We start from the raw sequence: 26,869 nt of genomic DNA, 5'->3' as shown, positions 1-26,869 counted from the left end.
TTAGCACATATTCATTAAATTTAGTTTGTTTCATGAAAGTTCATTTAAATGATCATTAAAACTGTGCAGGTGAGAAGTTGGAATGTGAACAAAATCTGACCAATGACTTTAAATCTTTGATTCTCAAAGCCATGGTGCCATTGGATGTTGAATACCAAGAAGCCACTATGCTGGGACTGCCACTGGCTATTAATGTTTCAGCTGGTCTTATCATGAAATTGAATTTTCATGGAAAGTTGGAGGTGTCTCCAAGTTTGTTACACAGAAAACCAACTGAGATAACAATTGATGGTGATATAAGGTCAAGGTAAGTAACAAACAATTTAGACATGTTGTACTTATCGTTGTTATAATCTGGATATCAGGTAATATCAACAAAAATACTTCATCAATGGGTGCAGGTTTAATGATGTCTTTGTGTTGAACTTCAACAAATCTAGAAAAACTTATTACAATGCTGAATTTATTCACTTGTCAGACAAAGAATGTTTAAGATTATTTGATGGTCATGTCTCTGAGGCAATATCTACTCTGTCACATAATCACCTGAAATGATTAGTTACCTGTACATGTAGGTGTTGTAGGTACATATTGTTTCAATTTTTGAAGCTTTGCAGTTTGTATAAAGCTCCATTAATTGTAACTGTTTTTCAGGTAATAAATGTGTTCCAAATTTATTTTTATTAAAAAGCTGGTTTCATGCTCTGCCCCCAAAGTCAGGTCAAAGGTCAGGTGTTCAACATGCCAACACAGGGTGCATTTGTTCAGTGACAATGGTTACAAGTAACTTTTTGTTCAGACTAGGCTTTATTTGTCAACAAATATTGTATATTGTGCACATTATATTGTATATTGTGTGACCAATACTAGTACTTGGTATTTCACCATACCTTAGATAGAAAAATAAGACACTTTGCTCATTGAACAAAAATTAAGGAAATATTATAAAAAACCGACAGCTATTGTCTTCCAGAATCACACAATGAAGGTAAGTAGGCTAATTATATACATCCATGATTATACCAAATGACTGTAAATTTTAATAAAGATAACAATGAATGAAACATTTTGTTCTACAGTACGCTGTCCCAGAAACAAAAACAAGATGCAATCATTACATGTAGTCAACATTTATCTTAAACAGTTATTCTTCCATAAAGACTTGCAACTGATACATTCATAGAAAGAAAAAAAATGATCAATTCTGGGGATTTCACTGAGCAGTTTTTGAATGCTATAAACTTTAGTACTGCATGATTGTGTAGTTAGGGTGCAAGCTCTAATCTGAGACAACATCAATTATCTCTAAACATGTTTACACAGATTTGAATTATACATTTTTTCTCAATTAACAAACTAATATTTCAATTAACCCAGAATGGAAATGACAGTGATTGGAAAGGTGGGCGTGTCTTCACCTCTAATCAACACTGGCGTTGTCATCAATGCTACAAGCTACCTCAACGCACCAATCAAGGCTAGTCTACAGTCAGATTTGAATGGCAAGAAACACAAAGTCCAAGTGTACTTGCAAGAAGAAGCAAAACGTGAACTCTTCACCTTCAAGTAAGTTTTTTTTGAATTAAGGCATCCTTACGCTCCCTATGCTCCCCTCCCTACACTTCCCTCTGGCAGTCCAAGAGAGGGGAGCGTAGACAACGCCCTCAAGTGACAGATCTTCCAGTCTAGATTGAGTAGAGCTCTCTAAAAATAACGAAAACAAACTTTAAAGAATATTGCTGAGAAAAAGTGAAATGAACAGACTTTTTTGACTTTCAGAAGTATTGTATTTTTCATTTTCATCTATTTATTATCATGATAATCTTTAGTTTTCAGTCTTAGAATATCATGAGAATGCAGTCGATAGGATCTGTGTCAACGGGGCGGGTGCACCTATATTTTTGTCAAAAATATTCAATAATTAGACTCACCCAGTATTTTCTATCGGCAGCTATATCTGTACCTGATAATCTATGATTCAATTATGATGGAAATGTTCCGATATCTGCAATTCAGTCTTCTACTTTCCCAAGATACAGAGCCACATACATGTATGTAATATTCAGTGTGATTTGCATACCCACAGCCATAGTCTGTACACATTCATGGATAAAGTTGATGATCCCAAAGAGAGTTTCACAAAGATGTCTGGTCACTTGAACAAAATTGACAAGAAGGTAAGGTGTATCAGTCCATATCATGGTAATGTTTATCACAACATCTAGACTTTGTGTATCATGTTATCTATTTCAAGTTCCACAACATAGTATTTGTATTCGATTTTTTTTAATAAAACAATTTTGCAATGAAAAAATTTTAATATTTTACTGGTCTTTGTAATTTTAAGCAATGCTTTCATGACAAAGAATTTTTTTTTTTCAAAATGACATCTACTAAAGCAGGAAAGTGATGTACATTTTTCCTACTGTAGGGGTGCCTCAGTTGTATCATGCAAATCTGTGAAAAAAATGGTGACATTTTTAGCTCCGCTGTCAGCGACGCGGAGCTTATCAAATAGGTTGACTTTCCGTTGTCGTCCGTCGTCCGTCGTCGTCGTCGTCGTCCGTCAACAATTGCCTTCTCCTCTGAAACTGCAAGTCCAATTGCTTTGAAATTTTATATGCAGTTCACTTGGGGTGATCTCACTTAAGTTTGTTCAAATTGTGGTGAAATTTGCATATTTGTATTTTTGGGGCATTTTCTGCTGTTTTTGGTAAAAAAATCTTCTTCTCTGAAACCGCTTGTCCGATTGCTTTGAAATTAAATATGCAGTTTACTTAGGGTGACTTCAGTCAGATTTTTTCAAATCGTGGTGAAATTTGCATATTTGTATTTTTAAGGCAATTTTTGTCATTTTTGGTAAAAAAATCTTTAAAAATCTTCTTCTTCAAAACTACCAGTCAGATAGCTTTGAAATTTGTTACATATGTCCCTAGGGATGATCTATTTCAGATTTGTTCAAATTGTGAAGAAATATGCAAATTTGCATTTTTAAGGCAATTTTTGCAATTTTTGGTCAAAACATGTATTTCTCAAAAAGTACTGGTCGGATAGTTTTGAAATTTGGTATATAGGTTTCTATAGATGCACTAAGTAATATATATTGAATTTCTGATGAAATCTGTAATTTTGTATTTTTGGGGCAATTTTTGCCATTTTTGGTCAAAAAATGTGTATTTCCAAAACTACTCATCTGATAGCTTTGAAATTTGGTATAGAGGTTTCTACATATGAACTAAATGATATGTATTGAAATTATGATGAAATCTGCAATTTTGTATTTTTGGGGCAATTTTTGCCATTTTTGGTCAAAAAATGTGTATTTCCAAAAGTACTCATCTGATAGCTTTGCAATTTAGTATACAGGTTCCTACAGATCACCTTAATGATATTTGTAGAAATTATGATGAAATCTGCAATTTTGTAATTTTGGGGCAATTTTTGCCATTTTGGTCAAAAAAACGTGTTCTCAAAAAGTACTGGTCTGATAGCTCTGAAATTTGGTATACAGGTTCCTACAGATGAGCTAAGTAATATATATTTAATTTCTCCTGAAATCTGTTATTTTTGTATTTTGGGGGCAATATTTGCAATTTTAGGTCAAAAAATGTGTATTTCAAAAACTGCTCATCTGATAGCTTTGAAATTTGGTATACAGGTTTCCATAGATGAACTAAATGATATTTATTGAAATAATGATGAAATCTGCAATTTTGAATTTTGGGGCAATTTTTCCCATTTTGGTCAAAATATGTGTTTCTCAAAAAGTACTGGTCTAACAGCTTTGAAATTTGGTATACAGGTTTCTATAGATGAACTAAATTTGATCTTTTGAAATTATGATGAAATCTGCAATTTTTATTTTGGGGGCAATTGTTGCCATTTTTGGTCAGAAAATTTTATTCTCAAAACACTACTCATCAGATAGCTTTGGTTGACATGTTCCTAGGGATGATCCGATGTGATATATTCAAAGTATGATGAAATCTTCAATTGTGTATTTTTGCAGCATATTTTAGCCACTTTTTTCTGGCCACTGCATTGAGCTATCAAAGATTTCCTCCTTCTTCATCAACATGTGTCAAAAATAGTTATTCTCTACATAAACACAGCGGAGCTATATCGGCCGCTAGGTCGCTTGTTTACCTGATATTGTAGCAAATCTACTTGCCCTATTCTGGTTAATTTATCACTAAGTTTATATGTTGCATTTAATTATTGCACCTTTTTGATTCAAGAATATTATGTAAATTCAATGTTATCTCTTGTACAGAACACCTCATGTGTGACACTGTTGGAGAACAGCCTATCAATTTGTGTAGACTATGATGTCATTTTGCGCAAGACAGGACAAGCCTTCTATCCCTTCACAGGGCCATCTTATTTCAACATGTACAGTCTTAAAGGATATGATATAGCAAAGATGTTACAGTTTGTTGTGGACCTCAGCAAAGAGAAGGCAAATCCCTTTATCAAGGTATTACATTGTGCACTTGCAGTCAGACAAATGATCTTTTCTCAATTCTGAGTAATTATGACTTGTAAATAAATATTTTGGCCACCATGTGCAGAGGGCATACAAGGAGGCCAATGTCATCACTCTCTTAGTCTGTCTGTCCATCTGTCCATCCATAGACCAAATTTCTGACAAGCTTTGGTATCCTTAATGTTTGGATGATTATCTAGAACTGAGTGGAATCTTATGAATGTGGCTTGCAGAATTTTCAGAGATTTCAAAAATTGTCATTAATAACAGAGTTATTACTTTGATTCTTAGTGATTAGAAGAGTTTATAGACAACTTCTAAATGTGATTTTACCATGCATAAGTTTCATTGAATATATCGAGGTATTGACTATTACTCTCAGGAATATGAACTGACAATGACGACAGTTGGTTCTCCCAAGGAAGAAACTTACATCTTGAACCTGATCATGAGCACGCATCGAGAAGATCGTAAGATTGTTCTGAAGACCCTGCGCTCTGGAGATCCTTACTATGAGAATACATTGACACTCAGAATGACTAAACCAATGGAGGTAAGTTGGAAATTGAAGGCTCAACTTGTCAGCCAGTTGCAAATCACTAAGTTAAACACTGGTGCTATTTTTCAGTTGTGGCAGTGCAGTGGATATAATAGACAGTGGTTGAGTTGGTCCTCTTGAATTTCAAAAGAACTGACAAGAACAATCAAAGATTACACATTGAACACAAATTTTACATGTGATGGCTTGATCAAAGCTGCAGGTCCATTTGTAATTTTCTCTGTTTTAACATTAATATTCATGGAGGGATATATAAAATTGTACTGACAGCCATAATCCTAGTACAAGTATAGAAATCACATTTGATTTCAAAGATCAGAGTTTGAACTTTTGTCGTGCAAAAACTTTGTAAAAGTTTAAAACTTTTATTTTTAAGGTATTAGCTGTAAATGTACACATGTTGTGAACACTGTGTTGACTATTATGGCATGATTAGCAAACAATACTAATATCTGGTCTGTATTTGTTGAATGAATTATCTTGCAGTCGTTAGGGTAAACCTTGCACCCCTATTTCTGAGTATATAAGTCCACTATATTATTATAAACAATTGGATACATCAAAGAATGGTGGTGAAAAGGTGAAATGATGTGATGTAAGTGAGTCTGACTGACAAAGGATGACATCTTGCTTGTCCATCAGTCAGTGTAAACAGTTGTACCTGTGTGAACATATGATACATTTTGTATTTACAATCTTTTTTCTGCTTTTTGTAGATTTTCTCATTACTCCAACACAATTTGTTCTTCATTTCAGGAGATCTTGTTTGACTGGAAGTTTGGTAAACCCAAATCCGTTGTTCAGCCCATCTCCAGTCATAAAGAACTGACCAGCGATCGTGAATATAGAATGCTGACCACAATACGCCTGCCAGGGACAGATAGAACTGGACTTCATCTGACGACTGTTTACACTGAACTCCCTGAAACTGTGAAGACAGTAAGAATTTGTGTTTCTCTGTACTTATGATAACTGTACTTGCGCAAATCCAATGGTCTGAGGTATGAGGCCACTGAACATGTTTCCCGACCAGTCAATTTGCAATCTTCAAGGTTGTCCCTAGTAATACTCTGTGAGTCATTGTAGAGGTATATAATGATAAAAATTGTATGCAGGACTACCCAACAAGGCCGATTGAAATACCACCAGTAATTACTAATTGATCTCCAAAACTAAATGGATTTATTCAGCCTGCTCAAACTCAATAAGCTGTAACTTTCGATGCATTATTTGTCGTTTTTGTGAAGTTTGTTTCTTGTTCCATGCCTATTTTCAGCTGTTAATACAATCTGTATATATTCAATATTCTATCAACTGAGTTTTAGTGTAGAATAAAACTCACTTGTTGTCAATATCTCTGCATATTATACACAGTGCATCGTTTGGGAAAGCCAGTACTTTGCATTTCAACACTCTCCATCAGAAATGAGGAGGAGGAAATGCATTTATTTTTATCAAACAGAAATAATGAAAATTTTGTCAAATGTTACAACTGTAGCTTATCTGTTTAAGGTCTAAATTTGAGGTATGTTATAAAATAAGAGTTCATGTAACTAGAGTGACCTTGACTTTCAGTTTTAGCAGTACCGGTAATTGTGCAAGGTAGCTGATATTTACATGTAGACTGTAATCATTTGACGTATTCATACAATTATATTGCGTATGTACATTTTCAAAGTGTAGTTTTGTTTTGTCTTTTATCAGGTCTTCAAGAAATTGGAAATAATGTTACCAAAGTACCTGTACAAGATGCTGTCCCATGTGACCTTTGAACCCAAATTCAACCAGAAACATCACACAGTAGAGATGACATGTGATCTGATTTCACCAGATAATGCAAAGATTGTGTTGGAGACTCCTCATCAAGAAATTACCATCAGTAACATAACTCTACCAGTGCCTGTGAAATCATTGTTACTGCGCTACGATGACATCCCAGATACCCTTGATGAGATCAGTGAATTAGTGTTCAGAAAAATGATACTCCGTAAGTGTAATCAAGGGTGATATTATTCTTGTTTTTTGTTGTATAATTTTGTGTCAAAGTCTTTTTTGAGGTGCACACAGCATATCAACGGCCAGTGTTTCACAGTATATCTTGTTGATGTAACATACCAGAACGTTGATAATAATTTCTCTATTGTGTCAAAGTTAAGAGCATACATTGAACATGTACTCTGAAGCATTATGTCTTGAGTTTGTTTAAGGTAGAATTAATGCGCCTATGGAACAGAGATTCAGACTTTCAACTTGTTACCATTTTATTTTGGCCTACCACTTGTTGGGGCTCATTTGAAGCTTATGGACTAAATAAAGTTTTCACTGGCTTAGTTTTGTGAAAATCAGGAATTTTATTTTCCCCAATGGAGATAACAGGGATGGCAGCCATTTTGAATTTCAAATATCAGTAAATATTGCGTAATTTGTTTTTCCAGTACCTAAATTTGCACGGTGACCCTTAAATTTTATTCTTGATTTTGAAAGAGAATGGTTGGATCAATACTTGAAAGTTTGAGCAAAAGTTTAAGTGTTTTATTTTCGATGCACATACTACCTTAACAAAGATTTTGAATGAACAACAGTACAAAAAGCCCTCATGCACAGATTATGTGTATTTTCGATACATGTTTGTGTATGTGGGTTTGTTTGTGCCACCATCTCGTGATCTCTGAGGCATACAGAGTCTGGAGAACACTGCATGTCTGTTTTATTCCGGAGTTATGAAGGACTGTTGTGTGCGCATTGTGATTTTTTTCAGCTGAAACGACATAACTGCAATGGACTGAATTAAATGTCAAATAAAAATGATGACTTTGAAAATTTCAAGAAATGATTTTTCTTTCTATTTCTGTTCTCATAGCAACATGCATGGTGTACAACACAAACATATTCAAGACTTTTGATGATGTCACATTTAAATACGAGATGCCTGGCACCTGTCCACACGTCCTGCTAAAAGATTGCTCCCCGAAAGAACGTTTCATCGTCCTGCTGCAAAACAATGCCGTAATTTTACCACAGACCTTGGGAGGTCCCGAGAGAAGGGTCAAGGTCATTGCCTATGTGGAGGAGTACAAAATAGAGATGTACACCACAGCTTGGGATACCCTGGAAGTCAAGGTTATCTTTATTCCGTGCATGAATATTCTGATGTCTGCATGAATGGGTAACCATTTCCGAATTGGTAACACAATGATTCATACATTATGTACATCGATGCAATCATGGGAGGTGTAGTGAGTAGTCCATTTTCCAGTTGTTTGTTGTATTCACAATAAAGCTACCTAATTTGAGAGAAAGCAAAAGACTCCATTAGGCCAGGAAGAAAAAATAAATTGTTCATCGGAATCGCCACTTCTACTTTGGCATATTTGGAATTTTTTTTTTTTTGATCGCGGCAAATTCTTACTTCCGCATTACAAATATGTTTAGTACTGCCGCTGGTGGCGCCCTACACTTTGTCGGGTTTTCGCGGGCACGGGATTTTTAATGAGACTTCCTACGTGTTTGTACGGACTTAGTTGACCGCCAACACGTTGTTGTGACGTCTGAATTTGGCGAATCACGACGCAAAGTGGGTCAATTTGGTTAGGTTTGTACATGTCACATCATGAGTATTAATTTGATCGCCAACATTCACTGAACATTGGACGTGATGGCCAACAGTTACTTCTAAAGACGCTATTCAGTGTTTGTCCTGATATTACGTTCGGCGATTTGTTCAACAAGATCGTGACAGCAGATGGACGGTGCATCCGATTGAATGAAAATTGCATCGAAAGTATAAAAAATTACGGCAATGAAAAAACACATGGTTGCGTCGATGTTAAAGTACGATCTGAATGATGACTATATAACTTCACTCCGATCACAGTACAGTGTTGTTAGACCATTATGTAAACTGTGTAGAGACAGTGCAGACAGTGGTAAAGAGGTCAAAACATGGGGCCAAAGTAAAATGAAAAAACTCAGATGCTAGGTCCCACCAGGACAATATTAAAGGACAATACTGAATTGTTGGATTTCAGTGATTTGCTGTACATTTCAGTTTTATTCTGAGAGAATGTTGAAATATTCAGAATATGTTGTGCAAACACTAACTGTGAATGTAATGGCCTATGTTATTGTTGGGAAATATAGTCTTGAATTCGGTTACCAGTATCAGTGTTTCTTGTCTGAGATATTTCTGGTAAAAAGGGAAACAATTATCTTGCCTTTTCTGCATCTGTGCAAAAATGCCAGAGAACCGCGTTTACCTTCGGCCTAAAAAAAATTAAAAAAAAAATTTTCGCTCACCGCTTCTGGAACTAGGTCCAAAAAATCCGATGAACAAGATTTTTTTTCCTCTGGCTTAGACTGACAAAATTTCTTGTTTCAGTCAGAAGTCTTCGCGATACATTCCATTTACTTTGCTTTGTTATTGTTTTGACTAGCTTCATAGCAATGCATTATGGGTATGCATGTTTTTAAAAATATAATTTGTCTTGCAGGTAATATATTTTGAAGACCACCTATAACATAATTTGTTTAAGACCAATGCATCACTAAGAAACCAGTTTAGCATGGACAGACTTACAAAATTTGTTCAAAACACTGATTTGTACAGTATACATTTCTTTTATGTTCAAATTGCAGCTGAATGGTGTTATTTTGGATCTCCATGCCAACAAGAGCACAGTCACTGTTCGGAATCTTGGTAAATTCATGGGCAGCGACAGAGAAGTTAGTCTTTATACAGATATTGGTCTAGATGTCTTCTACAGCCAAGATCATGTTCATGCTCAAGTCAGTGGATGGTATTACAACAAGATCTGCGGTACAGTTGTTAATTAACTGTTGTTGTCTGTATGCCTTTGATGATGACCTTTGTTTTGCAGAGAAGTGAATATGGAATCTGCAAATTTCCGGCAAAAATTGGATAAAAATGTCATGTAGAGCGCATAGAGACCTCAGCTAGTCACTGATTTAGATTGATCATGTTCTTTGTTTCAAAATTTATGCAAGTTTGTCGCCCTCTAGTGACAGATATACTCATAATGAAGAATAACAAATACCAATGTCATGAAAAAAATATTTGTGAATCAAATATGTATGATTATCCTACACTCATGTAAATTCCTGCATATACTTATCTTCTCAGCAGAATTTGCTGATTGAATTCATATAAGGATAGCCATTCACACAGTCATAGACAGACACAATGTGTGCACCATACCTACTTTATCTAACTTGCCTAGTAGAAAGCTACCTGTAGTTAAGACACAATCTTGAAGCAGTCTTTGTATATTTATTAACAACATACATAGCAAAGATGAGACATTAAGTAAGTTATGTATGTATCTCATTGTCAAGTTTTTGGTGACTTTAGCAGCAATGAAGCCTCAAGATACACTGGTTTTAAACTAAAAGATTTCAAATTGCTAATAACAGCTTCTGAAAGCTTTAGACATTATTTAGACCAACTGAACATAGTTTTCAGAGAGTGTAACTTTGTTCATTGTTGCAGAAAAGTTTGGTACGGGCCTTTGGGTTACAGTTGTCGAATGACTTACTGTGAGCTACTTGACTTGAATTTACATTGTACAAAATTCCTCCAATCTGATTCTAGGGTGGTGTTCATAAAAACATAAAAATATGCGTGATTTTCATAGAATTGAAAAGTTGAAAAGATCAAAATTCTTCTCTTGTCAGGTATGTGCGGTGATTACAATGGAGAAATCTTTGAGGAATTGAAGACTTGGCAAGGGAGATCTGTCTCTGACAAGAGCCTGCTTGCACTCAGTTGGTTAATTGAAGGAACTGACTGCCAAGATGAAAACTGCAAACTCAAGAAAATCAAGGCGCATCAGATTGAAGAAATCGAATTGATTGATGGGAAGTTGATGTCCTGTGTCAGTCTTGATCCTTTATTTATGTGTGTGTCCGGTTGTAGACCAAAACCTCTCACTGAAACCACACTCACAAAGGTAAGTACACTTGAACCTCAAGACCAATATTTCTGTCACACATCCTGTATATATATTTACCTTTCAGACACATGACAAAATATCTACCCTTCAAAGTGTGTCATACATGTGTGTGTCCTACTTTTTTGCAAACAGTTTTGTGAAAAAGATTATTAAACTATTGACTCATGTAATAATTGAAATTATCTTATTAGTCTCAACTGTGAATATTAAAAAATTAGTTTACCACTTCTTTTTTTTTGTAAATTTGAGGTCATAAACTGCCTCTACAAAGCAGCTTCTTCTAAGAGTCCATAACAACAAAAGAATGCAACAACATGCATAATGTAATTCCTACACAGTAAGTCCTTGGTATATCCCTATTGTCTTCAATGGGATGTGTGGACTCATACACTATGATGTAGAGTTGAAAGCTTAGTACTATGAAGCACAAATTCTGTAACGAATGACACATTAATGATGATTATCATGAATCATACACAGTACATTCTATAGATACACACTGCTGCCAAAATACAAATGGCATGCATATATTGCAGGGTATTGACATTTTTTTTGCCAAATTTTTGCTACTTGAAATATCTCGACCATCACCACATGGCGTTATCAAAGTTCAACAAACTTTCGGCAATTATTCAAGGTACAATGAGCTTGTCATGTTCTCTTTAATACTCTCTTAAAGATTGGTTTCCAATGCCACCACTTCAAGGACAGAGAGACTGTCAGCCTTGACAGGTTTGATTTTATATCAAACAGAGTTGATATGGAGAAAGAAGTGGCTGTGCCCCATGAATGCATTTGTGAGCCATACTGTACTTCAAAGTCTGGTGAATATTGACATGGATATTATTTAAAGAGAAAAGAATGCTGAGAAGGCATTTTATTTTCTATTTTTCAACCACTTTCTTGCCACGTTTTTTTTTTTTCAAGTTATCAGTAAAAATGTATTGTGAAACATATTGTCTTTTCACCATGTATTATTAAAAATTGAAAATACAGCGTAGCATTTAGCATGTTTGCAATTTTGTTACATATTTTCTTCATAAAAGCAGATCTAGATATGTTCCATGGCCATCCATTCAATGATTCAAAAAACATTGTAATTTATGTTTACTGTAAGCAAGAGAATTTTCAAAATGTAGGAAAAGTCCAATTTTGGCTGTGTTCAGTCAGAGTCACATTCCCAAGATAGTATTGTTAGTGTCCATATATCATCATCTCTATAGGCAACCACTCTGCAACCACTCTGCAACCACTCTGCAACCACTCTGCAACCACTCTGTGTGTGTTTTCAAGGTAGAATACACCTCAGGGACAGAGGTCTCAGACATTTAAATTTCTACAAGACTTTTCTGGTCTGTTTCTTGTGTTGAATCATTTTGAAACCCGTAGAGTAAATGAATTTCAAATGTGAATGTTATAGAATTTGTTTCTTTCTGTTCTGAAATTTTGCACGGTGACCCCATGCAAAAATTATTCATGGTTAATAAAAAAACAGAATTGTTTACTTTCTTTTAGGAAAATTTGATCAAAAGTTGAAAACTTTCTGTTTCAAGGTGCGTGTTACCCTTAATTAGTGAAATATCTTGATGTAAAGAATTTTCAAAGTATACAAATGGAACTGCTCTATAAAACTTGCACTTTTCTGGCTTATCACTTATTCTGATGATGGCCTTATTGTGCATTTGCATACTATAGTTATATCTTCTGTATAAATATGCTTTACTTTCTGCTTTCTTGGTTTGAAACTGCATTCATAATTAGTAATACCTTTAGATCATTGCAGCATTGTCAGTTCATATCAGACATGGTAAACCTTTAAATGATATCCAAAAGTATAAGAAGTGTTATGAAGTATGATGTGTGGTACACCAAATGAAAACTAAAAACAAAGGGTCAATAAGAAAGCCGATGGGAGCGCTGTTTATACTCAGCAGTCATTTTCACATGTCTGCACCCATAATGAGAAATACAGGTACAAAATCATTATTATTTATTATTATTATTATTATTAATTCTTAACAAACGCACTACACATACGTCTCAGTGCATTGTACATACCATAAAGGACAAAAAATAGACAAAGTTATCAGATAGTAAAACAACTCAGAATTGACTTAAAATGTGAAATGATGAATTAAAAATTAGAAAATGAGATAAAATATAGTGTCCAGTAAAACCGAGTCCAATAGAATAAAATATAGAAATGAGTAGTCCCTGTAAAAACATAAATGGGACCTATGACTAGTACTTAGTAAAAAGATGTGTCTTTAAACCACGTTTAGACAGTCAATAGTTTGAGCAGTACGAATTTCAACGGCAAAGAATTCCATAAATAGGTGCACACACAGAAAAGGCTCTTTGACCGTACGCTTTATTAAACTTCCCTCGTGGTGGCACTAACCGTACGGAGTTCGATGATCGCAGGTCTCTGGATGGGACATACATTTCGGTCAGTTCTTTCAAGTAAAGTGGTGCGATTCCATGAACAACTTTAAAGGTAAGTAGCAAAACTTTAAATATAATGCGAGCCTCTATTGGAAGCCAATGCAGATCAGTTAAAACTGGAGTGATGTGACAAAATCTACGTGTACGGCTAACGAGGCGAGCTGCAGCGTTTTGGACTAATTGAAGACGTGCAAGTTGATCTTTGTGGACACCATAAAGGAGACTATTACAATAGTCCAATCGGGAAGTAACAAACGCGTGGATTAATTTCTCTGTGGTTGCTTTATCCAGTAAATTACGTATCTTGCTAATCCTAGATAATGAAAAATAACCATTCCTGCAGATCTGACTTATATGATTTGACATGGAGCCATTAGGCCAAAGTAATTAAATTCTTTGTTTTGCGTCCCTACCCGCCTAGGTTTTTAAGGTTTTCATGAAAAACACACACAGTGTATTTGAATAGGAAATTTTAGGACATACCCGCTTAGCTTTTCTGAACTAAAATTTTGTTACAATTTGTATTTGCTGCAATCAAATTACATTGTGTTAATTTTCTTGTGTGTTTTTTTCAGCCGCTTAGACGCGTACCTTTTCCCATTTAGAGTGGACGCAAAACAAAGAATTTAATTACTTTGGCCTTACTGGTGAGAGAAACACCTAAATTCCGAACGGAGACAGGAATGATGTTGATTTCACCTACTCTCAGGCTGGTCAGTGGTATAGTATCTGATTTAAGGCGCGATGAGAAGTGGACGACCTCTGTCTGTTACATTTCATCCATCCGCGAATTTCGTCGACACATGTCTCAGCATTGACTTTCACGTCATTTGGATTCTTACAGACAACATAGATTTGCGTATCATCCGCATACATCATATAATCAAGATCGTGAGCAATAATTACATCTTCTTGTGGAGCCGTGTACAAGGTAAAGAGGATTGGTCCTAACACTGAACCTTGTGGGACACCAAACTTCATAGATGAATTAGTGGAGCCACAGCTGTTGGGCAAGAGTCACCGTGGTGGAGCAATCATCCAAAAAGCTTGTTCCATGCAGTCACTCATCTACTTCACAGTATGCTTTCATAAAATGTCAAAATGATAGTAAGTTAACATAACCTTAACCTTGATACTAAATTTTCAATCAATCAATTTTACTTGCCTAATAAATGCTCAATACATGTAAAGTTGCAGTTGAAACACCACTGTGTAATACTGGTTTTTGCTGTATATAAGGTGGGAGATACAGACTTGCAATGAACCTCCCGGGGGGAGTAGGGTTGCATATCACATGGTTGGGGAATCTGATGTGCTCTCATTGACCTGGCTTCAGTTTCTGTGCTAGGGAGGGGCTACATTTACACCTATGTAGCAAGGGATACTATGACAGTTTGATTATATAAATGTCTCCATCTTCCAACCAGGAACTGTTTGAATGGCTGTGGAGTGCAAGCCCTTACATGTAAAGTGTAGCCAGAAGCTGTTTTGACAACTAGCTTTGTGTAATTTATGTTTATCATGATCTCTACACAGCAGACTTCTGTAACTTTGAAGAGTGTCCCGAACTAAAATGTCATCAAACATTGAGAAGAGTGTTGAGAAGAAAGTCAAACTAGACTGGAAAAGTACACTTTATTCATATCTGATTGGTTGTTTTTTTCACTATTTTATTTTGTGTGTGAATCACTTATCCTACTACTCAAAAAATTGGTTGAGACACTAACCAACCAGAAGAAAATAATATGAACTACTGTAAATAAGTAAAACAACCACCTCTTTCTGATTCAATATATGTTTGATTTGGAATAACTATTATAGTTATAGTATATCATAACAATATCTGAAATAGAGATCATGCATGTCATCCAGCTGTCTTCTTTGAACAGTCCAACACAGAGGGCGCTGTTTTTTAGTACACGAGTCTTGGAAGGTATTTGTCCATTAATAGTCACATTTGGTAAAAACTTTGAAGTAATGACTAAGGTTATATATTTGATAATCTACATTATTCCATTCGCGTTCAGTAAAAACGCAACCCTACATCATTAGGACAATAACCGATCTTGTATAAAAAATCTCAAATATTAGACAGGAATTTGCTGAGATTATGATTACAAACTACAGAATCAGAAATCATATTCTCATCAAAAAACACTTCTTTCACGGTATATCACTTTCGTTCAGGTTTGTTGAGCTAGCGGCAATTATCAGTTCTTTTAATACTTCATCGAAAAAGCTAAAATGCTTACAGGAAAGTAGATTTATTTACTAACTACAGCATTCCTAGGATACAGATAATGACCAAGATGCGCTAAGTAAAAGCATCAGCTATCCTCTAGAAGTGTAACAATTATGTATACAGTGTGATCAAAATTGTACTCCTGGATTTCTTGAATGCATGGCTGTACAGTAATATGGTGTCCCCTTGTAGTATTTATTTTGCACATCGTAGAAGTGGCTGCATTATACAGTGTGCCATAATACCAGTCCGGGTCGCCATCACATTCTACACCTCTTGTACATCTCTGCCATCGCGAAAGAAACCCTGTAATGAGGTGGAGACAGTTCACCAATATTTAGCGTGAATGACGAAAATTAAACCCAATTCGATGTTTATTGGAATCATTCCTTTCTTGGCTCCATGTTGGAATGAAGTTCACATGAACCAATCGGCAGTTGCCTACATCGAACGAATAACATCACAATCGTAAATTTGATCATTTTTTTTAAGCGATGTAGTGCATAAATGTACTTTTATAGACTATTGAAAACAATTCGGTCCTTACCGTGAAGCACGATAGAGATGTACTGTCTCTGAGCAGGTGTTTTGTTATGTTTACTTGAAAAGCAACTTGCTGAAGGAGTTAAGAGAAGCATGAAAACAAACCTTTCGCTGATCGTAGAAAGATTCCAAGGTTCTACCGAGCTTTCTGGCGTCTGGTCTTCGGCGTGGGCAGCGATCCCAGCAGCTCAACATCAAAGTATACCTGAAAACACAAACTTGCAGATCTGAATCGAGTAAACTTGTGCATCCCGACGAAGAATATCGGTATCTCGAAAAACGCCCTCACACTTCGGTACAGGTACGGAGCGACTGTGAAGCCTTAGTTTCGACATTGAACATAAACAGTGTTCCGATGTCTAGGGTTTTAACTTGATGACTTGCATTTTCAACAAGAAATCTGCATTGAACAGCGAGATTGTTATGTGCTGATAATAAATATCGGACTTACATCAGCCTCTGGCAGTCACCAAGATAACTCCAAAATAGGGCCAATCATTTAGAGCATGTGTTATTATCGTTCATGTGTTTCCTCTTTGCTCAGACTGTCGACAACTGCTTGTGTCATTTTGACGTAGTTTAATGATAGACTTGCCGTAGCCGCTTGACTTTTCTCGGGCGTATACACTATGCAGTCATTGGTTGGCAAAACCATCGCACTTACAATCTGCACAGTCTGTCATACATGTAGTATGTTGCTTCAATTTCCTATTTTGGTGTTTATTTGCCAACATACATGGTGGCAAGTCTAGTAGTTTGTTCTCTTAGTTTGTGAAAATCAGAGTAAGTGCCAGCCTGCCCCTGGGCAATACACGAGTCCAACAGGTACTACCGAGCAGCAGCCATGCACCGACAGCAAATTATCTAAGTAATCGTCTTGGTCCTGTACGACTAAGTCGGTAGAAGAAACTGTGGACAGTCATAGGCTACTATATTTTTACAATTTGTCTGCTACAGCCTTACTTCACTATGTTTCCAAGGAAGCATATCACCTTTACTAGCAACTTTGACAGAAACTTCAAGATCTTAAGAAACAAAACGACCAGTGTTGAGAAATTATGTTTGTGTGTACAAACAAATAAAATAATCTTACATGTGATCGGATACTTTCAAAGGTGGTGGCATGCGATATCCTCCACGCAGTGATCGGATCAGATGTTCAGAACTGCCGAGTTCAGAATAAGGAAAACCACCTACAAACGACAAAAAGTGTCGGGAAAATAAAGCAAAGGAAACCATAGATTTGTATTTGTAACATTAACCCACAGTCCGGACTGTGATTAACCACATGTTTTCAGCTTAAAGTTTTATGTTTGCCGGCAGGAGCTTCTACGTTTACTCCCCGAACGACATGAAACAGCCTGCAAGCAGAATCTCTGTATTAAAATATGAATTATGATATTGGCGTGGGAAGTTAAGGGATTATTACATTTTAACATTTTAAGGTCGATATCTATCACGTGGTTGCCAACCACATACAGTGAACAGCGTTTGTAAACTGCCATCTCTCATACAGCCCTCTCAGGCCTGAAGGGGTTATGCTTTCAAAGCAATGAGATCACGTGTCCTAGAGACCTACAGCAGCCAATCAATGATTTCCATTTCTATGGCCACCACTAATCAAACACGCAATCGCTTGATTCAATATTATTGTGGTGCGCCATCATAACGGTTTCAGGCCCATCGCAAAAATCTCATCCTTCGTTGAGACAAATATTTTATCAGTAGCCAATCTTATAGAAATGAATCTGACATAATAATTATCATAAATACCTAATGTTGATAATTCCCAAAGCAGTATACCGAACGACCATCTGAAATGAAAGTGTCGATACATTATCAGTGATGCATAAGTCAAATCAACAACAATAAACTTGACCAGATTGATTTTGCCAGTCAAAATCACCATAACGACTTTTCCAATGAATTTGCGTTCTATGTAAAATCGTGCATTGATCTGAAACACAAAAAGTGGCTGTCAATCGCATCAGTAGTTCCAGTGTACTTTTAGTTCTAAGCCCACAGAGAAATAACTGGGTGGGGAGGGGGGATATCTATGGATACGTACATGTCGGTCTTGAACGTATAGATACCATCCGTCAGAGATTCTAAAGCCATCCAGCGGGCTGGGACTCTGTCTTCTCTCTGTAGATGATGTGAGAATCAAGCAATGCCTGCTAAAGTTACTCACATCATATTGTGTTCATACACCATTGTACATGGTGCCTTAGAAAATTAGTCCTATCTTTGTGGAGTCTCATTTATTTTTACAACTCTACATGTTTCTACGGCTTCAACCGTTCTAATCTATTGATGTGTTCAATATCACGTTTGGCAATATTTTGCTACTGCACATGATACACGTATTTATAAGTATCAACATGAGTGAACTGCAGTTAAAGAAAATTGTCGAAGACAACTGATTGGCGATGATCTGACCAGGACTTTTATGTATGCTGTATGATGATGATGATGATGGTGTTGGCGGCGGCGGCTACGATGTCTATATCAATAACCATAATGTCTGATCAGTACTGGATCACCTTGATATTGACCATGATAGACGTTTTCAACTGCTCTGGTGACACTTTTTAGGGCCAAGGCCTGGCCAAATTGCCGGGGGGAGGGAGAAAGCGCGCAGAACCAATCTTAGCAATAATTTGAGTAATTTACATAAAGTTTAAAGGCACATAAGTTGCAACTTTTGACATTATTATTTTATGATTATTATTATTATTATGATTTTAGATTTAGATTAAAATTAGTTCACAGAAATGTTCTTACTCAGAGATGTATACTCAAGTATAATTATCCACTGAGTGGGACTGCATGGGGAGGTTTTGGTAAGACAAATAATAAACGGGTGCCCCTTCCAAATATGGCCGCCTCCATGCAACTACGTTATAAACAGCGTAAATGGTGCATTTACACATTTGAATCTTTACAAATACAACATGGTGCAACCGACTGAAAGGATGGGAAAAGGATTCACTCCACTTTGACAAAAAATTCTCCGTTTTTCACCTAATATGGCAAGATTTTGAAAATGGCAGGAAATTTAAACAGAACAAAAATATGTTCCATTTCTTGACTATTCTGCCACAATCAAATGTTTTTGAGGCACAGTTAATGACTATATCGTTCAATTTGTAGATTGCAATGAATATCTGAGGAAGTTGGAGGTACCATGAGGTTGGACAAATTTTGCAGGGTAGGAGCTCATGGGCCTTTAATTTTGAGTGTGGAAAATTCCAAGGGCAGCCCCCTCGGCAGGCTACTGTACTACTTTTTGAAACAAGAAAGACCATCGACTGAACTTTAAGAGTTTCAGCAACCAAAACAACTGGCATTTCATTTGCAACTAATATCGCTCTTTTATATAATTGAGAAAATTGATGCCAATGGTTTAAATTTTTTCCTTACCCCTGGCAAACGTACATACACTTCTCTGCAGTAGACATTACGGGACAGACCGAAGTCACCGAGTTTAGCCACACTGTTTGCCGATATCAACACATTTCTCGCTGCGATATCACGATGCACGACCTAAAAGAATAAAACAGAATGATTGGTCGTTGTCATCATGACCCCTACACGACCTTCCACCTACACATCTTCTAAGTCGTTTGTATATTGTATGTATCCGACAGTTTTATTGAACACTTCGTAGCGGTCAAAGGTAGATACTTGATTCAACACTGAACTTGAAATTCCTTCCCAGCAATAGTTGCAATTTCAAGCAGCAAACTAATTATAGACGTTCTACAAAATGCCAGGATCCAAGGTCAAGTCTGGGTCATGAAAATGACCACTAAACCGTTTAAAGCAATAGAACATTTAAATAATCAAATCAAATAGTATTCTTTGGCATGATAACACTTTACCCCCTCTTCAGAGCCGGAAGACATATCTTAATCTTAGTTTGAAGCCTTGAATTCGTTTCGTGACGAGGTCGGTGAATATTTTTTTCAGAGTCGAATCTTTTCAAAGGTCAACTTATAATACTTTTGGCGTTTCCAATCATATGTTTAAAATAAAAGACACTAACGTCTACATTATGACAACAAAGAAAACGTGATTATTATCTGTTAATGAGAAGGTAAAGCTTGAAATTGTTCAGTGACACGAACCTTTTTGTTTTCGAGGTGATTCATGGCATCTGCAATCTGTTTACCAAACTGTACCAACATCAAATCTGTGTTCTTGTCCATGTTATGGTGTCGATGGCGGTTCATAAACCCGAGCACATTTTCCGACATCAATTCTTCTACTAGAAACCTCGCGTCTGAAAGGTAAGGAACTTCAAAACGTCGGGACATTTTTCAGCAGAGAATTTCGATGCCTTCCTAGCTTAGTCTCAGGCAGATAGCATACTACTCTTTGATGCTAACTGTGTACGCATGAAACTCTACCATTAACTATATGATACGAACACGATAATTACAAGAGCTTCATATTTTCAAATTTCTCAAAAGAGTGAGGTGTCCTACAGCTGAATGTTGCAATGTCACAAATTACTCATAAAAAGAACAAGTGTGTGACTTAAAAAGAAAAGCAGATGAGCTTACATTTGCAGATTAAAGAGACATTACTTCACCATCCAATTATCCCAAATTAGTTCCAATAGTGTTATTTTTCTTTCACTCTTTGACGTTTATAAGCGCATTGTGCAAGTCTACCACACACAGTGCAAATCAACTAATGTTACCAGTTGAGTAACATCCTTAAAACCAAATTATTGCAGAATCTCACTGAACTGACCTTGGCCCACGACCACTCCGATCAGGTTGACGATGTTGTCATGGTTACCCAGTAAACCAAGGATCTCTATTTCGTGGCAAATATTCCTGTTATTGTTGTATGATTCATGATCTGAAAAAGCACCGATAATTGTCGGAAATTAAGTGAGAAATTTAACGCGCGGTATAGGGGGCTTTATTCAAGTTCTGACAACTGAATATCGGGCTGTGCGCACGAGATTTTACGAGATCCTGTTACGCTGATTTGTCGATGAGCAAAATGTCTTGCTGACCGATGAATGAATGGCTCAAACGTGAACGATAAACTGTCACCTATTCAAAAATGGCTCAAAAGTTAGAATTCTGAACTAAAAACTGTCGCCTATAAAAAAAAAAGGCCAGACTTCTTTCACGTGATTTCCAGCCACCCGGTACATTGCATATCAGGCTCGCGAGATTTTGTTTTTAAAAAGTGGTCCAAACACTGTTTTCACCGTAATAGTACAACTTATCACCTGGGTGCAATCCCTTGGCAGCCACTATGGTGGTTCCGTTCTCATTGACGAGTTCTGCTTTAAACACCATGGCGATATCACCAAAACCAATCAGTTCCTTGGGTTTCAGGCAGTCTTCCGATATCATTCTTATGCCAGATTCTCGTACACTTTCCTGCAAAGTTTGAACATTGTTAATCGGGGTTGCCGTCATAGATTTGAAAATCATGTCATATCATTGATTCCGACTGAGATCATGAAATATGCCGTCACAGTACGTTACAAACTTATTCCAATTTATCAAAATTACAATAATAGCTTCGTATTTTGCATAGGCTGTCACGTTTTCTGACAAGTATATGACAATAGTAAAAGTCGGAGTAATATAGTTTCACTGGTAAAGTTTTGCCGTCCGCAATCTTTGTAAAGCGTACTCACAAACACATGTACGTATGTATATGCATAGAAATCGAAACTTACTTGACGTAAAGTATTCACTTTTGAAACTGAGGAACTTCAGAGTCAGTAAGTGAATTATTTCAATAAATAACCTTACAACACATCAAAGCTATATTTGCGATTTGAATTAAACGAAATTAACAAATATATATATATCTGTGAACCGTCTTTAACATTTTTTTCGAACTCGGATAAATTCACTTCGATTTCATAATTGTAAAGAATTGAATGTTGACCTTGTATTCAATCAGAGTTTGAAACCCCTTTTCCCCTCTCTCGGAATGTTCGACGACGAAAACTGATTTGCCTGTCTTGTCAGAGGGAATCCCTCATCATAATTTACTCACCATCATCATATTCGCTGCATCGTAGTGTTCTGTGTTATTCCTAGATTGTACTATCAGCTGTGTGTAAGGTTTCCTTCGACGTCGTATGTAAATGACTGTTACAATCAGACACATCAACACGACCATGGCAAGGGTGCTTCCCACGATGCTCAGCGTGTCTTCCTTATTACCCGCTTTTTGTTCTTCTGTATATGCAATTTACGAAGACAAGTGTTGTAAATTTTGTGAACAAATACGAAACAATACAAAATAAACGCCAAAAGTTCAGAGCAACGCCAACAAACGAATAAAAATTGATGAATAAATAAACCAACAAATACAAAAAAGTAATAAATATTAGCGATCAAAGAATAGTCGTTTATCAATACCCATGTATGCAATAGGCAAGCCCGTGACTTTTTCAAATGGTCTGCTTTGACAAATTTCGCTGAAGTTGATTGAAAATGGAACTTCGATCGTGGACTTTGGTTTTGAAATCCCTTTTCAAAAAGCCTCGATGCTGCATAATCAGAAACATGTCCCCCCGATTATGGATCTTTCCACGCAATTTCTCCATTCTATTTTTATGACAGTTTTAACTTTCGCTTAGTTGTTCAATGTTAGCTTTCTCTGCTGTGCAAATGAATCGTCAAGGATGAGCTCGCACCTTACGTGGACTCGTAGACTCATAAATAAAAGGCTGTTCGAATTTTTGTAAGTAAATTTTCCACCCAGCATTACCATGTTTACGCGGTTAGCCCATCGATTGGTGCTTCACATTTATTTCAATCATAATTATCACAGGGTGATTCATTTATAGTACAGAGGTGTCCTTCGATAACTTTCTATGAGAACCTCGACCGTACCTTTGACGTCACAGTGAACCCCTTTCCAACCTGTCATGCAGACACAACCCACGTGCTGGTCACATGACCTTGCATGCTCGCAATCACAGGTACGTTCGCAGGTGTCTCCCCAATGTCCTTTGACGCACCCTGCATGGAAGGAGATAAATGTGTGTTGCTTTCATGTCAACTCTGTACCGACTCATGGTATGCAGGCTCCGAAGATGATCCCGAAGCATGAATAATTGTTGACGTTACCGAAAACCTACCATTCACCGTGAAAAACTGAACATTTCTGTAAGGTATCAAGGTAATGCTAAACAAAAATGCTTGGTTTCAACATATACCGAAAGAAAATTGCAAAATTGCAAAAATGGTAATTTCATGCCTAGTCAAAAATGTAGGCCTAACTTCACCTCTGGTCGACCTTCAATTATGATTTAAGTCTGGTTACGTTGACTCGTAAACAGAATTCCTCTTGCCTGTCAGGTAGAAAGTCATAAGACCAACATCTTTCAGTATACCGGTCACTGCGTGTATTCAATGATAGCACAGTAAGTGAGGCTACCCACAATTCCTCTCGATTTGTGTACTCAAACATCTTTTGCTAAAGGCCCATTCAATTTTATCAATTTCCGAACAATTTGAAACTTAGAACTTAATTTCAAGATTATTTGTTAAAAATATGTTCAAAAATAATTGATTATGTTAAAAATTCAGGAGCAAATTAAATAAGAAGTCGATGTTTGAAGCTGCTAAAAACTGTACACCTGTCAAGGTAAAGTTATCGGCAACGTACTGAGATGGTCTTATCATACCAACTGTCAGACATGCAAATTTCCTCTTTCATGAACACTCAAAAACAGTCGATACCCTTTCTTTTGCAAAAAAAGATGCAACTTATTCCCCTAGTTTCCTTGAAAATATTGTGTACGGCTGTCAATAATATACGTTGACAAAATAACAAAATTGCTATCTCCTCTGCAGAAAAGGGATTGATCTTCAAATTACTCACAGCGGGAAATAAGAAAATTGAATTAGCTTCATTTTAATGAGTGGTCTCCTTGTGTACTGATCATGGATAATTGTGGGTAGCCTCACTTACGGGTAAGGCTGTGATAAGCTTCCAGTTACTCTTTTAGACTCCACATCCTGTCAGTTTGAATGCCGAAATAGGTTCTGGTTCCGAGAAACTCGAGCTCGTAAACGAGAACATGTTATGAGTGACGTTGACCTAAACTCTCGGGAAATGAATGTCATTGTTTCAGTAAATGTCGTCGTGCAGAAATCTGGAATTTTTTAGTTTTAAAACGGATGTTATAGTGGTTTGGGCTGAAGACTACGCTCTGCTACTTCTCGCGAGTTACGTATGAAGCTACTGAACGCATCGGGCAAATATCGGCTATGTGGCATAACGAAGAAGTGTAGCTGTACCTGAAATCCAAACTTCAACCAGGTTTGACTCGAATGTCTTTCCATACTCATCCTCAGGTATACACTGGTATGAACCTACGAGGTCAGAGGTCAAACGCAAGATGACCAGGGTACTCGTACTGAGAGAGGTGAGACAAAGAATTGGAAACTGCTCATTGCTATTTTATCTCTCTCTCTCTCTCTCTCTCTCTCTCTCTCTCTCTCTCTCTCTCTCTCTCTCTCTCAGCAAAATATCAACTCCACACTACATCAGTTTGCAAAATGTCTTTGGAGGGAGTAGTCATTGACGAAACAGCCTGATCGACAGGATATCGATCACGGAGCAGTAGATATTTTGTTTAGATGATTAAAGTTCCTACGAAAGCAACAAACAACATTTGCCATTCTTGAGAGCTATCATTTGGTTTCCACATGATCGTCTGTAGCATTATAAAATGTTATCTTACCCGTCGTCTTTCCGAATGTTGACAACGTTGCTACTGATGCGAACATCGACGCTGGAACCGTTCAGATACCAGTAGGCATAGGGTTTGCGCACGTGATAGCTACGACAAGTAAGGTTGGTAGCTGAATACATCGGTAGTTGCAAGATCGGGGAATTGACGACAATTCGCACTTGCGGCATCGCTGAGAGACAATATACACAACAGAACGTTAGATGTATTTTTCCTGAGTTCTGTCTGTCTGTCTCTCGGTAGATTGGTAGCAGTTATGTCGGCGTTTCTGCAGCTGTGCATCTACGTACATCTATATAAGTTAAGTATCTATGCCTTTCTTTCTTTCTTTGCCCGATATTGCCTGCCTATTTTTGTCTGTGCACACACACCATTATATACGTATATGTATGTGTATATGTGTATTACATGTATGGTTTTTTCTTCAAGTACTCGTACTTACGTATGTCACAAGCGGGTCCCTGCCATCCGGGAGAGCATTTACATGCGCCGTTGAAACCATGGCAAGTGGCGCCATTTTGACAAGCACAGTCCAGGTTACAGTAGTAACCATACTTGTCAGCTGGGCAACCTAAAAGATAAAATAACAGTAATACTTTGATGGAATGAACCAATATGTTCATTTCTACCTTACGGAACATGGAATTATTAAAGTTATCTGCAAATTTGTTCAGGGTTTGTTTAAAAGCAGTCGGATTTGTTTGTTTGTAACTCGTGTTTCTTATTCTTCTCGATCCCGGTGACACGTCCGAAAGATCAATTTTCAACTTGTGATGCAGTGTTTGAGCACGTAGTGTCTGCTGTTATTATTGCAAACTAGATTCTTTTCTCAGAATTTATTTGTCGACAATAACATTGTATAAGCTTATCGTGCACAATTCCTATGATTGTAATGCATTACGTTTTAGTGGGAAGAGCCAGAAAAAAGTGTGTAGGTTTTTTTGAACAAAAGTGATGACAACTTTAAAGAAATTGCCCCTTGAGCCATTCGTCCTATACACAGGTATGCTGGCAAATTATTTCACTACATGAGAGCTCCAACTAAACGTTTACTTGACTTCACTTTAAGAAATGCGTTGTTCTTATTTTAATCAAGTGCAAACATTTGCAAATTGATTGTCTCTATTATAATTAGATTCTTCTACACGACGATGCCTGTAGTAGTTATTTCAGATACTGCATGCTCTGATATAGTGCAATGGGATCTCTAGAAATGCAAAACACTGTGAAAAAGATTGCACACTGGCCGATGCGCATCACTGACCTTTTAACTGTGGTTCAATGGTCAGTGACTGGCGTTTTATGTCCAGTACGTAGTAGTCGCAAAGCCACTTCTGAGGCACCGCTGTGTTAAAGTTTCGAAGTGTTCCAATGAGCACGTCGTTTTGGAAGCCGTCATTCCATGACGGGTCATATGGTGGTCCTCCCGAGTAGTCATCCATCTGAATAGGGGCAAAGGACCAAAAGTGGAAGAAAATCGCTCAAAATTACAAATACGAAAATTTCAACACAATTTGAACAAACCCGACTGAGGTCATCCCGAGAAGCATGCATGCCAAGTCTGAAAATGCACAGAGCATTAAAAGTGCAATGGTCGTCAGGCACGCAAGCACAGATCTTTTGCCATCATTTTACTTGCCAGAAAAGCAGGACATGTGACTCCGTTTGATACACCTACACGTTTCATAACTTTTTACGCTGTCTATTATCAGTTATGATTATAGTGGTAAACACCTTGGCGTTGCATCGCCATCCCTGCGTTGGCAGAGAAAGCTCTATTCAGATGGCCCGTATATACTTTGCTTGCATCCAGTATATAGCACATGCGCATGAGACGATCTCCAATCATTAATTTGCATCATAATCCCTCTTT

General features: G+C 36.9%; 2 protein-coding genes across 6 annotated transcripts in view; one reads left to right on the top strand and one right to left on the bottom strand.

Moving 5' to 3' along the window:
• LOC139138174 (vitellogenin-like) overlaps nucleotides 1–11,862 on the top strand; it is a 44,401-nt gene extending 32,539 nt beyond the window's left edge. For 3 of the 5 annotated variants that reach the window (XM_070706426.1, XM_070706425.1, XM_070706429.1), the window contains 11 exons: nucleotides 130–307; nucleotides 1,378–1,566; nucleotides 2,087–2,177; nucleotides 4,274–4,477; nucleotides 4,869–5,039; nucleotides 5,802–5,984; nucleotides 6,750–7,032; nucleotides 7,906–8,165; nucleotides 9,681–9,861; nucleotides 10,737–11,011; nucleotides 11,694–11,862. In XM_070706426.1, coding sequence (XP_070562527.1) covers nucleotides 130–307; nucleotides 1,378–1,566; nucleotides 2,087–2,177; nucleotides 4,274–4,477; nucleotides 4,869–5,039; nucleotides 5,802–5,984; nucleotides 6,750–7,032; nucleotides 7,906–8,165; nucleotides 9,681–9,861; nucleotides 10,737–11,011; nucleotides 11,694–11,849 — 2,171 coding nt within the window. In that variant the 3' untranslated portion in view covers nucleotides 11,850–11,862. Of the gene's footprint in view, nucleotides 1–129; nucleotides 308–1,377; nucleotides 1,567–2,086; nucleotides 2,178–4,273; nucleotides 4,478–4,868; nucleotides 5,040–5,801; nucleotides 5,985–6,749; nucleotides 7,033–7,905; nucleotides 8,212–9,680; nucleotides 9,862–10,736; nucleotides 11,012–11,693 lie in introns of those variants that run through there. The other 2 variants (XR_011553547.1, XM_070706428.1) reach the window with 2 other exon arrangements.
• A 3,213-nt stretch (nucleotides 11,863–15,075) lies between these two features.
• Nucleotides 15,076–26,869, bottom strand: part of LOC139138173 (fibroblast growth factor receptor 2-like) — an 18,659-nt gene continuing 6,865 nt past the window's right edge. Inside the window, exons 8-22 of the mRNA XM_070706424.1 lie at nucleotides 26,261–26,438; nucleotides 25,439–25,567; nucleotides 24,988–25,168; nucleotides 24,542–24,660; nucleotides 23,129–23,257; nucleotides 22,284–22,468; nucleotides 21,499–21,652; nucleotides 21,006–21,116; nucleotides 20,375–20,529; nucleotides 19,668–19,790; nucleotides 18,313–18,389; nucleotides 18,018–18,058; nucleotides 17,338–17,437; nucleotides 16,350–16,449; nucleotides 15,076–16,007 (exon numbers count right to left, since the gene is read on the bottom strand). Of these exons, the coding sequence (XP_070562525.1) occupies nucleotides 15,969–16,007; nucleotides 16,350–16,449; nucleotides 17,338–17,437; nucleotides 18,018–18,058; nucleotides 18,313–18,389; nucleotides 19,668–19,790; nucleotides 20,375–20,529; nucleotides 21,006–21,116; nucleotides 21,499–21,652; nucleotides 22,284–22,468; nucleotides 23,129–23,257; nucleotides 24,542–24,660; nucleotides 24,988–25,168; nucleotides 25,439–25,567; nucleotides 26,261–26,438 (1,821 nt within the window). The 3' untranslated portion in view covers nucleotides 15,076–15,968. The remainder of the gene's footprint in view (nucleotides 16,008–16,349; nucleotides 16,450–17,337; nucleotides 17,438–18,017; nucleotides 18,059–18,312; nucleotides 18,390–19,667; nucleotides 19,791–20,374; nucleotides 20,530–21,005; nucleotides 21,117–21,498; nucleotides 21,653–22,283; nucleotides 22,469–23,128; nucleotides 23,258–24,541; nucleotides 24,661–24,987; nucleotides 25,169–25,438; nucleotides 25,568–26,260; nucleotides 26,439–26,869) is intronic.

Source organism: Ptychodera flava, chromosome 8, assembly GCF_041260155.1.
Source record: "Ptychodera flava strain L36383 chromosome 8, AS_Pfla_20210202, whole genome shotgun sequence".
NCBI lineage: Eukaryota > Metazoa > Hemichordata > Enteropneusta > Ptychoderidae > Ptychodera > Ptychodera flava.
The sequence above is the reverse complement of the archived record's forward strand: the minus strand, read 5'-3'. Positions and strand labels throughout refer to the sequence as shown.